Source organism: Notamacropus eugenii, chromosome 4, assembly GCF_028372415.1.
Source record: "Notamacropus eugenii isolate mMacEug1 chromosome 4, mMacEug1.pri_v2, whole genome shotgun sequence".
Taxonomy (NCBI): domain Eukaryota; kingdom Metazoa; phylum Chordata; class Mammalia; order Diprotodontia; family Macropodidae; genus Notamacropus; species Notamacropus eugenii.
Genome location: NC_092875.1, coordinates 146,717,346 through 146,732,520, shown reverse-complemented (window position 1 = coordinate 146,732,520; position 15,175 = coordinate 146,717,346). Strand labels below are relative to the sequence as shown.

The 15,175-nt window shown below is 36.1% G+C and overlaps 1 protein-coding gene across 12 annotated transcripts in view; it reads left to right on the top strand.

Moving 5' to 3' along the window:
* The window catches only part of RIMS2 (regulating synaptic membrane exocytosis 2), an 842,692-nt gene that overhangs the window by 339,545 nt on the left and 487,972 nt on the right, over window positions 1–15,175 (top strand). For 10 of the 12 annotated variants that reach the window (XM_072603307.1, XM_072603309.1, XM_072603321.1 and 7 more), the window contains one exon: window positions 5,295–6,217. In XM_072603307.1, coding sequence (XP_072459408.1) covers window positions 5,295–6,217 — 923 coding nt within the window. Of the gene's footprint in view, window positions 1–2,217; window positions 2,737–5,294; window positions 6,218–15,175 lie in introns of those variants that run through there. The other 2 variants (XM_072603315.1, XM_072603314.1) reach the window with 2 other exon arrangements.

Below are 15,175 nucleotides of genomic sequence, written 5' to 3'. Positions count from 1 at the left end.
ATCAACTTATTTATATTTATTTGTGTGTGTACATTATTTTCCCCAAGTATGTAAGCTCCTCAGAGAAGCAAATAAGGGAGTTGGTTTTATTAATACAAAGGGAACAAAAAAATCATCGTTTTGTGGGACATCTGGTGATTTGTAATTATGATACTCATGATCAGTGTAGAACCACAGCATAGTTATGTCCCTCAGGACTTTAGAAGTAGCTAGATCTAAGGGGCTGTAATGTTTTTCTTTTAATGACATAGCTCATAAGTCTCCATCAATGTGCTTTCTCCTCACCGTGATTATTAGTTGATATAATAAGTATGTCAAAATTAATTAGCTTTTAGAATATTTACTAAGATGATGATTTTACTAAGATGAGCATTTGGTATAGAACATCCCCCAATAAGTCTATGACGCATTGTCCCACTGCCAAGTACACATACCAAGTTCATGGGAAAGTGGGCTCAGCCAGAGAAATTGATGGGACAAAGGGATAATGATACAGCTCCTGCCTACTGGAAGTCCTTTTTTCCCCTTTTGTGGAGTAGATACTCATGAAGTTCCCTTTAGCCATGCTGTAGTTTTCTGCTGGGCCTATTTTACAGCCTTGATTCTCTTTTTCCTCATCACATCGAGTGTGGTTTTGGCTCCTGATGAAGACACTGCTGCCAGCCATTCCTGTCCCAGGAATAATTCTAGAATGCTTCTCAGATGACAGACTCTTTAACATAGACCATTTAAGAATCACAAAGTCTTTCCACACAGTGGATAGAGCACTGGTCCTGAAGTCAGGATGATCTGAGTTCAAATTCAACCTCAGACACTTACCAGTTGTACAAAACCTTAGGCAAATCACTTTACCTTTGCTGAACTGTAAAATGTGGATAGTAATAACACCTCTCTCCCAGGGTCGTTGTGAGGATCAATTGAAACAGTATTCATAAAGTGCTCAGCACAGGGACTGGCACATAGTAGGTGCTGAATAAATGCTTGTTCTCTTCCATAGTTATAAATGAGTTTGTAAGCTGGATCTGTGTGGGTGGAGGGTTTTCTTATACCAGGAGTTCACTAAGCTGACAAAATCATAGATCTTTCCTTTGGTGTGTGTACAATTCATTGTTCTAGGGACTGGATACATAAAGACAAAATGAAAATTACATGCTTCCACCATTTTCTTTCACAATTGAGTAAATTGACACCAACCGGGTTAAATTACTGGCTTAAGGTAGCAGAGCTAATGAGTGGAAGCTCCAGACCTTGAAACTCAGTTTTCTGACCAGTAAACTGACTTGAAAAGTCCAGCATTTTGCATTCATCTCCAGAAGATTGTTCTACTTAATCTTTCTATTCTCCTCTTTCCTCTCCTTCCCTGCTCCCACATCATCATCTTCAACCTCACTCTAATTGCTCATTTCCTGCTGCCTACAAATATGCTCAAGTCTCCTTCATCCTTAGAAAAAATTGCACTACACTCTACCATCGCCTCAAGCTCTCAGTCTATATCTCTTATCTCTTTCTTAGACAAACTCTGGGTGAAAATAATCTGTCCACAAGTGCCTCCACTTCTAATATTTGAACTCACTTCTCAGCCTTTTTCACTCAGATTTCTGTCCTCATCATTCAATTGGAACAGCTCTCTCCAAAGATATCTAAATTGTTAAAACTCTGTCCTTACCTTTTAATCCTCTCTGCTACATCTAACACTGTTGACCACCCTTTTCAAACCACCTCCTTGATTCTCTTTCTCTTTTGGCTTCACTTTCTCAGTCTCCTTTGATGGCTAATTGTACATATCATACCCCTGTACTCTTAATGTATCCCAAGGCTCTCAACCTGCTTCCCTTTTCTCTCTACACTTTCTTTTGGCCCCCTCAGCTACTATTTGTTTAACAATCATTTCCAGGCAACTGATTCCCTGATTTATATTCCCAGTAAGTCCCAATATAGTCACAATCACTCTTATGCCTCCCATATCACTAATTGCCTATTAGATATTTCACACTGGATGCTCTGAAGAATCTTAAACTCAACATATCCAAAACAGAACTCATTACTTTATTTCTGTCAAGAGCATCACTATTCTTCTTGTGTCAGAACCTCATAACTCCAATGTTATCTTCAAGTCATTCTTCCTAGGCTCACAATTTCTACCAACACACCATCTGTGACATCTGACCATTGTTCTCTGTTCACATCACTATTCTTGTGTCAGAGCCTCATAATCCTAATGTTATCTTGAACTCTGCATCTGTCACATCTGTCTACTCTTCACACACCCTACTTCAGTACAAAGGCACCAAGAAGGAAGAGGAATGCCTAATGTGAAAAGACAAGAGAAAGCCAGTTTGGGTACATTGTAGAGTGTAGGAAGGCAAGGACAGGAAAATGAAGCTGAAAAGGAAGGTTGTTGCCAGGTTGTGAAGGGCTTTCTAGGTCATAAAAGCTTATATTTTGTCCTAGAGGAAACGGGGAGAGACTAAATTTTATTGAATAGGGGAATGACATGACCAGATTTGTACTTAAAGAAAAAATAGATTTTTTTTTTGTATCCGTGTGAAATTAGAATAGGGAAAAGCTTAAAGCAAGGACATTAATTAGGAAAGAACTTCATAGTCCAGGTGAAGGATGATGAGATTCTGAACTAAGTAGGTACTGTTTCAGCCAATGGAGTATAAACTTTTTGAAAACAAGAATAATAGGATTTTTTTGTCTTCTTATTCTCAGTGCATAACTGCCTGGCATGTGGTAAGTGACTAATCAATGCTTATAATCTGGTGCCAGAGAGAAAGAAAATATACATTGTTTCCTCTTAAGATGGAATTTAGAAAATTCTATAGTAAGGTCATACAATTTTAAATATTCTGAGTGGAAAAATACTTACAAATTTCATACTATTCTTCATTTTCTGCAACCATAGTATCTAATACAAATAGCAAATCTTTCAAAAATTTTATTTTTTCATCCTGATGAAAAAATTTATGTTTGTGACTTAGAATGTTAACAGTAATTGAGGGTCACTAAACAGTAGATTCTTGTCTAGGTAATTCATTTTTAGTTTAAATAAATTTAATTCAATTCAATTTAACAAACCATTACTGAGTCTACAATGAGTTACAAGCACCAGATAAATCTTTGTTGAATAAATGGATAAATTCAAAGCACCAGAGACAGAGACTCCAAGGGACAGTTAAAGTTTAGGTAAACCAGAGCCCTTGCCCTCATTAAGCTTACATAATAATAGGCAGAAAAGACACATAAATAATAATATATAATATTATGCAATGATAATAATATGCAATGATACACTTGGTAGGCATGCCATTGATATCTTCATCAATGTAATTAGTAAACATTGAAAAGAAAAGAACACTACCAAGACTGGACTCCTGATGAGCTCCATTTAGGGATAAGTACATTAAAGAAGTACAGAACAGTGTTTCAAGACATGCTACGGGAGGATTATTCTCAACAATAGATAATGTAAAAAGACTTCATGGAGAAGGGGACATTTGAGTTGAAAAAAATAGTGGCTAAGAATTTAATTGAGAGTAGAGGAAGGGCACAGACTCCTTGAAATCTGGAACCATTTTGTTTTTGTCTTTGCATCACCTAGTACAGTATCTTACAAGTAGGGATTTCATAGGGGGTTAGTGAATTGAACAATGTGAGCAAAAGCATAGAGAGAGTAAGACATGGGGGATGTTCACAGAGGCACAGAGTAGTCCTGTTTAGCTAGAACATGAAGTATATGGAAGAGAAGTTGGGGAAATGTCAGGTTTTAAATAGCCTTGAGTTCTAGGCAAAGGAGTTTGAATTCTACTTACTGGCCAATAGGGAACCACTGGATATTTTGGGCAGAAGAGTGACAGGATCAGATCTACAGACATGGAAATTAAGCCTGGCAGCAATATGAAAGATAACTAGGATGAAGGAAAGCTTGGGAGGCAGGTGACAATGAGAGTTTATATTAGGGTGGTGGCAGTGGGGCTAGAGAAGAGAGAACAGATGGGAGACATGCTGCCAAAATAGAATTGACAGAGCTTGGTAACTTACTTCAATCTGAGATGTGAAAGGAAATGGGAGCATTAATGATAAGGCTGAGGCTTCTGACACTGGCAGTGAGTGATGGTACCACAGTTAGAAATACAGAAGTTGTAAAGAAGAATGGGTCTATAAAGGAAAGATAATCAGTTTTATACATGAAGGAAATCAATGATACCCAGAAATACAATATGAAGTCAATTAATGTTATTTTTAAAAATCCATGTTCTCATTTATCACCTAGAATAGGTTCAAAAGTAGCATTTTTTGAATGTATACCACATATGATTTTGCTATATCACATGGGTACAAAGAGGTCAAAGGTAAAGTCTTTGCTTGTCAGGACTTGATAATCCACTTCGGTTTGTAAGATTTTGTATTTTTGCCTAGAACTGTAATTTAAATGATATAGGGACTCCTAGTAAGGAAACTTACTACAGTTCAGCCACTGCTAAGCAACCTATAAACTTACAGGGTTCACAGGAGGCATGGAGAGGCTAAGCAGTGTGCCCAGGGTCCCATAGCTCCAACAAAAGGCAACAATGAAAGAATTATACAAGCTAGGGCACAATCAAGCATTTCCAAATTAATAGGTATTTATAAAAAGAAGCTCATAAATTAATGAAAAGACATTTATTAATTGCTTACTGTGTGTAAAATACTGTGCTAAATGCAAGGAATATGGTTGGAAAAGCAAGATAGTATTTGCTGTTGCAGAGCTTATGTTATAATAGGGAGAAACAACCATTAAAGAAGGTTCAGGTACAACGTAGATGGAAAGGTGGAAGCAGTTGACCAATTGAGTTGATGAACATGATATACTTAATGGCATAACTATAATCACTAGATAGTGGAAACACAGTTCAATAATTATGTTATAAAAATATTTTCAACTGAATGAAATTCATATTGAACAATATTTCTCTTATAATGTGACTATTTTTAAATAATATCTTATTTTTCCCCAATTACATGTGAAAACAATTTTTGGCATTCATTTTTTAAAAATTTTGAGTTCCAGTTTCTCTTTCTTCCTCTTTCCTATTCCCCCTCCATGAGATGGCAAGCAATCTGATATGTATGTGCAATCATGCAAGACATATTTTCATATTAATGACTATTTTAATCAAAAAAACAGAGCATAACTCCTTGTGAATTGACATGAGACTGATTTTTAATATTGCATCTGCTCTGTGAATCATCATGACATAAAGAAATGTAATCTTTACTCTTCTTACCTTCTGTTTTATTTGACTCTCTAGGAAAAGGAGCCCATCAATATCCAGAGAACAAAATAGAAGATACGATCCACAGGAAGAGAGAGACGAATATCCCCAGTATGCTACATCAGACAGTGCCATGCCTAGATCTCCTTCAGATTATGCTGAAAGGAGATCTCATCATGGACCTCAATTGTTTGAAGAACCTGAACATGTAGATTATAGGGACTCCAACAGGAGAAGTCGTAGACGTTCCAAAGAGTATCTAGATGATGAGGACGTGGAGAATAGGGATGAATATGAAAGGCAAAGGAGGGAGGAGGAATACCAGGCACGCTACCGAAGTGACCCTAATTTGGCTCGTTACCCAGTAAAGCCACAGCCTTATGAAGAACAAATGCGTATCCATGCTGAAGTGTCCCGAGCACGACATGAGCGAAGGCATAGTGATGTTTCACTGGCTAATACGGAACTTGAAGATTCTAGGATTCCTATGCTAAGAATGGAACGTCAGTCAAGGCAAAGATCCACATCAGAGCGCAGGGCCGCCATGGAAAACCAGCGCTCATATTCAATGGAAAGAACTCGAGAGACTCAGGGACCCAGTCCTAATCGTCAGAGGACCACAAATCATAGCCCTCCTACCCCTCGGAGGAGTCCAATCCCTATTGATAGACCTGATATGAGGCGTACTGACTCATTAAGGAAACCACACCACTTAGATCCCAGTTCTGCTGTCCGGAAAACAAAACGTGAAAAAATGGAAACCATGTTAAGGAATGATTCCCTCAGTTCAGATCAGTCTGAGTCAGTAAGACCTCCACCACCAAAGCCTCATAAAACAAAGAAAGGAGGTAAAATGCGGCAGGTTTCCTTGAGTAGCTCGGAAGAGGAATTGGCTTCCACACCAGAATACACAAGCTGTGATGATGTGGAGATTGAGAGTGAGAGTGTAAGTGAAAAAGGTAAGTTCCATATTTTAATCCTCTGTGTTCCTATGGTTATTCACTTATTACATATTAATTTCCCTACTTTGATTTTGTGGATTGGTTAGATATTTCTAGTCAGAATTCTCTTAATTTCAAAAAAAATACAATGTAAATACAGCATATTTTAAAATCTTATGTCTCAGATTGGTCTGATGAAAAACATTTCAAGTCATATAAAAGTGATTATTGCTAAAACGTGTGTGGTAATGCTCAAAGTCAAGGGAAGCCCCTTTGACTTCAATTAGTCTCTGTAGTGAGTGATTGACCATTTACTTCTTTAACATGATTGTGTACTTCTGTAAACTTATTTCAGTTGAATTCTAATGATTTTTTCAATTTTAATATGTTTTATAAAGAAGGATATTAAGATAGTGATCAGCTCACCCTAGAGCACAGAATAATTTTATTTACCTAAACAGTAGCAATGCCTCCAAAACCCTAAACTTTTCCATTTGTCTGAAACAAAGAACAGAAAAAATAGATGTTTTTTTATCTGGGGGAGTTTAAATGTGAGATTATATGGAAGATAAGGAAGAATGGGAGGATGCTTCCTCAAGGTCTCACCCGTCCCTGAGATTCCTTCTTGAACTAATACCTTCATTACTTACCACATAAAACTTAGGAAAAAGTAGAAGCATTAATTTTGGCTAAATTTATTGCAGGCTTGATCATTTGTTGCACAGGATAGAAAAAGATCTATACATGTAAATTACAGAAAAAATAAAGGTTATAATACAGTAATGACAATAATATATTTCTAAATTATACTTGCTATTTCCATGCTGTTTTTGACTTTCAAAACTCTTTCATATTCATTTTCTCACTTGATCCTTACAACAATCTTTCCAGACAGCCTGAGCAGGTAAATTTTATTTTCTGTGTGCAACTAAACCATCTACAAATTGTCACTACATTAAGTATATACAAAAATAATCCAAATGTCTTTCATGGTGCAATTTTTACTTTGACAGTTCCTGGATTCCTTGGCTTTCTTTTTCAGAGATGCCTTTGGATGGCAGTGAGTGACAAAGAGGATGGCTTTAGAGGCAGTGTAGTATAGTGGAAAGAACCCTGACCTTGGAGTCAGAAGACCCGGGGCTTCACATATCACCTCTGACTTTTATTCACAGGTGACTTTGGACAAGTCATTCAACATGTCTTGAACTCAGGCTCCTGACCTGTAAAATGGGTACCTAGACTAGATGGGCTCTGGAGTTCCTTTCAGATCATGATGATCCCATGATCTCTGTCTTCTTTTACTGAATCTTCCTGTTATTTCTTTCACAGCATTCGCATGCTGTCCTACACATGCAACCAATTATACTATAAATTCACTTTGGAAAGAAAACCAAGTAAATCAATCCTTCCCTATAGGTTAGAGTTATATGGACAGGAGTGTCCATGTTACAGTACTAAAATTGTTACACATCCCCACTGTTCATTAACATGGTAAATATGACATGGATTTCTCAGGTGATCAGTCAAGAATCAGTCAACAAACACTTATTAAGAACTAGACACATTGTGAAGTTCTAGGGTACAGAGAAAGTTAAAAAAAAGTCAAACAAAAATGTTCTCTTCCCTCTAGAAGCTCAAATTCCAAAAAAGGAAATAACATACAAATGAATATATACATTCAAGGTATAGACTGTAAATGAAGGACAATCTCAGAGTGCCAGGGTGTAGACAGTGGCTATGCAAATCTAGAAAACGGGTTATGAAGGTCAAAATATGATTTAAACACAGATTGGATATGTGAGGTGAGAGTGAGGATTCAAGAATGACATTGATGCTGCTAGCCTGAGTAACTGGAAAGATGGTAGTGCCCTTAAATATAATAGGAAAAAGAGAAAGAGGAGATAGTTTGGGGAAAAGATAATGAGTTCTCTTTTAGACATATTGAGTTTGAGATGCTGATGAAAATCCAATTGAAATGTACAAAAGACAGGTGATGATACAAGACGAGAACTCAGGAGAGAGATCAGGACTGGATATATAGATCTGGAGAATCATTTACATAGAGAGAATATTTAACATATGGGAGTGAGGGATAAGAGAAGAGAGCCCAGGACAGAGTCTTGGGAGACACCTACTCTTAGTGACATGATCTGAATTAAGATCCAGCAGAGGATGCTGAGGAGACATTACACTAATAACAAGAGAACCAGAGAGAACGCTGTCACAGAAACTTAGAGAGGAGAGAACATCTAGGAGATGATTAACAGTCTCAAATGTTCCAAGTAGGGCAAGAAGATTAGGAAAGAATTGAGAAGAGGCTATTGGAGTTTTCATTCAATAAATAGTTGATAATTTTGGAAAGAATAGTTTTAATTGAATGATTAAATAGTCAGTTTGAGTTCTTGTGCCCTTGGGGGAAAAGCTATTTATCTATCCTACTTTTATAAAGTTCCAAGGATTGTGATTTTATAACCAAACTTGTTGGTATGTTTTGTTGTTTTATCATACCCCCACAGCACTGGGAAATTCTTCAGTCTTTGTTCTTCCTAATTTTTTCCTATATTTGACTTTGTTGTCCAACCCAGCATCCTGGATACTCTCTCTTCTCTCCTGGTTCTCTGCCTACTTGTTTTACCAACCCTCAGACTCCTTTGCTGGCTCATCATCCATATCACTCTCCCTACTTGTGAGCAATCCCCAAGGTTCTGTCCTAGGCCTTTTCTTCTCCTTTTATACACTCAGTAACTTTATTAGCTCCCATGTGTTTAACTGTCATTTTTATGCAGATAACTCCTAGGACTGTGTCTCAGTATAAGCTTTTTTTTTCCTGAGCTTCAGTCCCATATCACCACTTGTCTCTTGGGCCAGACTTGATGTCCTGGGGACATCTTAAACCTAACTTGTTAAAAAATACTTTTCATTTATTCACTTTATATTTATGTGACATAAATTCATATGTGGACTTGTGGTTCTCCCCCATTAGAATGCATGCTTCTTGTGAGTAGGGAATTATTTCATTCCTTGTAGTAAATGCCCTGTGCTCAGTATAATATTAGGCATATAGTTTAAAGTTTAATAAGTAATTATTGACTGTGTTTAGCCAAATTCTCTTTTAGTTCCCCTTTAGCCCATTTCAGACTTTGGCTATTTATTGAGCTAGAGAACAAGGCATGGATGTTCTGGTTTTGATAATCACTATGCATTTACAGACAGTCATCCTGGTAGCTTCTTTTTTAGGATAAATAACTTCAAGTTTTTAAAACTTCTCTTGCAGGAACATCATTTATATTCCTCTTTTATGTCCTCTCTTTTTGTTCTCAAAATCCTTTAAAAATATGCAAAGCAGAGCTGGACACTGCATTTTAGTACTGAAGATAGCATCAGCCAAGGCCAAATATAGAAGGATTATTTCCAGACTCCTGCATGGCATAATCCAGTTTATATATCCCCATCTCATGTCCATTTCTTTTTTTATATAACAGCGCTCTACTGCTGACTCACATTCAGCTTAATTTTCAAATATTTTTTTCTTGCTGTCTTTATATCTAGCCATACTTTCTTCTTCTAGTTGATTTAATTGATTTTTTCTGTCATCATTTTATTGATAGTCAGTTGGACTTTATGCACCAAGTTGCTGGTCACTTTGAATTCCTTTTGGTTTTCTTCTTTTAAAATTTTTTTAATATTAATTTTATTTATTTTTAGTGTTCTTCAATCGCTATGATAAAACTTAGATTTTTTCCCCCCTACCTACCTCCACCATCCCCCTCCCTCCCCGAGACGGCATACAATTCTATATAGGATCTACACATACATTCCTATTGAATACATTTTCAGTATTGTTATGCTGTGTAGAAGAACTAAAATAAATGGGAGAAATCCTATAACAAACCAAAACATTTAACACACACACAGAAAAAAATGATCTGCTACATTCTGTGATTGAATTCCATAGTTCTTTCTCTGGATGTGGAAGGCATTTTGCCTTAGAAGATCATTGAGAATTTTTTTTAGTTCCTTGCATTGCTATCAAGTTCCAAAAGAACTCTCGCACACTGTGGTCATTGCTGTGCACAAAGTTCTCCTGGTTCTGCTCCTTTCACTCAGCATCAGATCATATAAGTCCTTCCAGGCCTCTCTAAAGTTTTCCTGTTCATCATTTCTCATAGCACAGTAGTATTCCATTACATTCATATACCATAATTTATTCAGCCATTCCCCAATTGATGGGCATCCCCTTGATTTCCAGTTCTTGGCCACTACAAAGAGTGCTGCTATAAATATTTTTGTACATGTGGGACCCTTTCCCATTTTCCTTTTGGTTTTCTTAGGTGTGATGAGCACCATCCTATTCTGTCTTCTTTAGGATGAAGAATACATTTCTACTTTCTTTGATCAAGATTAATGATAAAAAAATAAATGAAATGCTCTTAGTCCTCTCACTGCATCTGTTCTTCAAATTGATGCATTTACCTATAAGAATAATTTAGATATGATTACCAATCAGTTGTGTACCACTAATTAGGTACTTTTAAAAGCTAAACCTTGATTTGATTGGCAGGGGAACTTCCAGGTAAGAACACTACCTTCCCCAAGGCAGGTTGGCACCTTCCCTGAAACTTACAGGCTTACAGAGTTACCTGGGGGTCCTGAGAGATTAAATACTTTGCTCAATGTCACACTTCCAGTGTATGCTAAAAGTAGAACTTGGATTCTGGCCTTCCTATTTCCAAGACTGGCTTTCTGTTCAGTATACTGCACAGTATCTGAACTATGTATTTGTTCTAGAAATAGTTTTCATACAATGTTTTATGAAAGCCAGTGGCTCCATGATGCATCTTAAGGAATTTTTTGAGAAAAAGAACATCTGTGAGTATCAGAATAATTTGGACATAGGTCATCACTCTGAGAACTGACCTTATCACTGACTATGCTTTTCTAGGTTGTTAATGAAATTTTCATTTGTTTTATAGTATATCCATTCATTCAAAATTCATTTAATAAATATTTATTGACTAATATGTCAAAGGGACAATATTAGACACCATAGAGGACACAAAGATGAGAACTTGGACAAATCATGTATCATTTTCAAGTCCTCCATTTCTTCATTTTTAAAAAGAGAAGATCGGACTACATGACTTCTAAGATCCTTTCCAGTGTAAGGGTATGTTTCAGTGACTAAAATATAGTCCCTCCCCCAAATTAGCTTATAGCCATAGGAAAGAAATTAGATCATATGTTCAAACTATTGATAGTATAATGCAAAATTGCTAAGGGAATCAGAGAAAAGGGACAGCAATTGTATTCATTTCCCCCTCTATTATTGATGTAACTTGGCATTTCAGCATTGAAAGTACTTATTTTGTTCAGTTATATTTTAGTTTTTCCAAAGCCTTATTGGTTACTTCTCAGTAACTCATATTTTTCTGGATGACTGCCCATTGATTCTTGTGTTTTCCAGTTATTCTACTTAAATCAAGAAAAATTTAGCATCTGCTATCTGTATATTGCAAAGATGAAAGGATATTTATTTGCTTTTACTTTAAAACTTTGTGCATTTCTCTCATTTTCCTAAATTCTATTTTATTCTCATTTCCTTTTTGAGTTGCCTGAATGGCCAGTCCTTTGCAATCCTTGTTATTAATGCCTTCAGAACCCTAAGATATTCATCATTTTGTTTTCTTGATTTGCATATATCTTGTGTTTTTAAAAAATTAAACTATTTTCCTCCTAGTCAATATTTTATCATGTCAAAAATGACATTTTTCACAAAAACAATAATTTTTTCTAAAAATAGAAGTTTGATGACATTGTATCCATGAGTTGAATAGGAATAAGGTTACATTTGTTTTTGGTTCTTTGGTTCTTTCTTTGCCATGTTAAAAAAAATTCTTTAATTATATAAACTATTTCCTTTCTTCAACTTGTGTTTCATGTTCTGTCCTTATAGTCTAATTACCACTTTTTCCATAATTGTCCAAAGTGAAATATTAAGCAGTTTCTTTCTCTGACACCATTATTTTTAGTATATAAGGAATTATTTTTCATATTGATATATGAATTCTATAGCATTACCCAAATTTTGGAATCCCAGAATATCCATAAAAATTGTCTCTATGTGTTGTATGCATCTTGACTTGCCTTTGGAAACTTGTAGAAGCCACAAATAACATGGTCCCAGTGTCCATGTGATTTAACACAGGATTACCTAAGTGAAGTGAAAATCTGGGTGACATTTAATCATGCTTTTATTCAATTCATTTCAAACTTTCAAGAAAAGAAATGCAGGCGGGCTGAAATCAACATTGAAAATAACATGCAACTGCCAAAAGATTTCAAAATTAATAACAGATGTTGCTCCTTGTATAATGGAAAAATCTTTTATTTTTGTCTCTAAGTGCTACCATAATGAGAGTGAATAATTCCTTATCTGAGTGGCAGTAGGAGGCAAAAATTGGAAGCAATTTGTCTCTATGAAGCAGTGCACTTCACAATGCTTAATTTGATTGTCAAAGTTTCAAAAGTAATATGAGGTTTCTTTGAGCTTTTTTCTTTTTGTTCTAATGGGGGTTGGTAGAAATGGAAAGAGAAATGAGGGATCTCTAAAATTGCCATAGATTAAAAAATACAGGAATATAAAAATGCCTTTATAAAGTAGCAAATTCCCCATTGACGAAGGTCTTCAAAAAAGGCCACATAACCATTTGCCAGGCGTTCATGCTTCAGGTAAAGGACTAAAATTATTAGATAGGACTTTTGTGCTTTGTGTAGGAGTCAGCCATGGAATGTTGTAGCAAAGTTAAGTAGGGATTATTATACTCAGCTACAGCTAAAGTCCTTCCAGATTTAGAAGGCTATGGTTTTCTGAGGTTCTACAGCACAAGATAGAATACCTACTAAGAAGAAACATACTAGATGTTATAACTTTAAATTCTGGGAAAATATTTCAAGAGGTGGTGTCTCAAACTTTGCTGATTGCAAACAAACAATTTAATATGGAACAGTGATCTTTTCCTTTTGGGTTATCCCTAACTACATGCCTCTCCCCTGCTTCTTTTCTCTCTCCCCTGCTGAAACTGCTTGCCTGGATTTATTTGGTCATAATCCTTGGAGTTGGAAGGGAAGCAAAAGAGATCAAGCATTTATTCCTGAGTCTAGTTAATGCCCGAGGGTCAGTGTCAACAACTGACTATCTCCTTGCTTTTATCTAAAATTTCTTTTTATCGTGAATAAATGAAGTTACTAGAAATAGTCTTGAAATATGAACTTCATGTATTATAACATTCTATGAACACTAGCAAATGGGGAAATTAATGAAAGAATGAATTTCCATCTTTTGGTGGTATTTAAAGAAATTATGGGAAAAGACTAAGTGACAAGAAAATGGATTGAATATTGGAGGAACACTAGTTAACTTTGATTTAAATACCTTGATGCTTTGAAAAATCCATGAAAAATTTCATCTATGTGGCAATTCTTCAATTGATATAGACTTTAAATTATTCACAGCTTTTCCATTGCAATGATTATTCATTGTCTCCCAAACATCTTCCACAGGGGCTCTAACCATGTCCATGTGTTTCTTGTTCTCATTCTCAATACCTCCTTTTTGTGCTCTACCTCCTTTTATTGCCCTAAATATCTTCAATTATGTCTTTTGCCCCACTTCTTTGAAAATATAAGCAAAATTTGGCAATATTCTTAAAGTGTATATATCCACTATATTTTTTATATTATTGGGTAAATTCTTTTGAGTATGTGGTATTCTGTGACTCTCCACCATAGCATTAGAGATTTAGTGATGGAAAGGACCTTGGAAATCATTTCTTTCAATGCTCTTATTTTACAGATGAAGTTACTGAGTCCCAGAGGAATGGAGTAACCTTGTTAAAGTTGCACAAAAACTAAGAAACCAGGATTTGAACTTAGGTCTCCATACTTCAGGGAGAGCTAGATGATTCAGTGGATAGAGTTCTGGGTCTGGAGTTAGGAAGACTTGCATTCAAATTCAGCCTCAAACACTTAGTAGCTGTGTGACACTGGGCAAGTCACTTAAACTCTGTTTGCCTAGGAGGCAGCTAGATAACTCAGTAGACAGAGCACTGGGTCTGGAGTAAGGAAGACCTGAGTTCAAATGCTGCCTCTGACACTTACTAACATGTGACTCTAGGCAAGTCACCTAACCTCTGTTTACTTTAATTCACTGGAGAAGGAAATGGCAAACCATTCCAGTATCTTTCCGAAGAAAATTCCATGGGCAGTAAAGTCCATGCAAAGGTGGGGAACTTGTAGCCTCTAGGTCCTCAAGTGCAGCCCTTTGACTGAATTCAAACTTCACAGAACAAATCCCCTTAATAAAAGGATTTATTCTGTAAAACTTGGATTCAGTCAAAAGGCCACACCCAAGGATCTAAAAAGCCACACATAGACTCAAGGTCATAGGTTCCCCACCCCTAGTTCATAGGGTCACAAAGAATCAGACATGACTGAACTACAACTTCTTACTCTACATCCATGGCTTTTCCTACTATACATAGAGATGATATATCTCTAAATAGTTTCACAAGGATCATACTGGAATTAGATGTGAATATTTTGAGCAACATGGGGTCTGAAATCATAAAAAGTGAAGTTTCCCTTATGAAGTGAAACTCTTCTTCCTAGTCATATTCAACATGAGGCCAGCCAGCAGGGTCCTACTAGGTAATCTGATTCAACATCTATTCTCACTTTAAAAATGATAAAACTGAGACCAAGAATAGTTAAATGACTTGTCCAGAGTAATAGGTACTCAGTGAGAGAATATTCAGGTCCTCTTACTCCAAATCTAATACCCATTCTGTTGTACTATGCTGTTTCCCTGGTGGGAATATCCATTTATACCATTATGTTATATAAATATAATGGAGTATTACTGTATCAAAAGAAACAATGAATATAAAGAACTCATAGGAACATGAGAAGGTCTATATG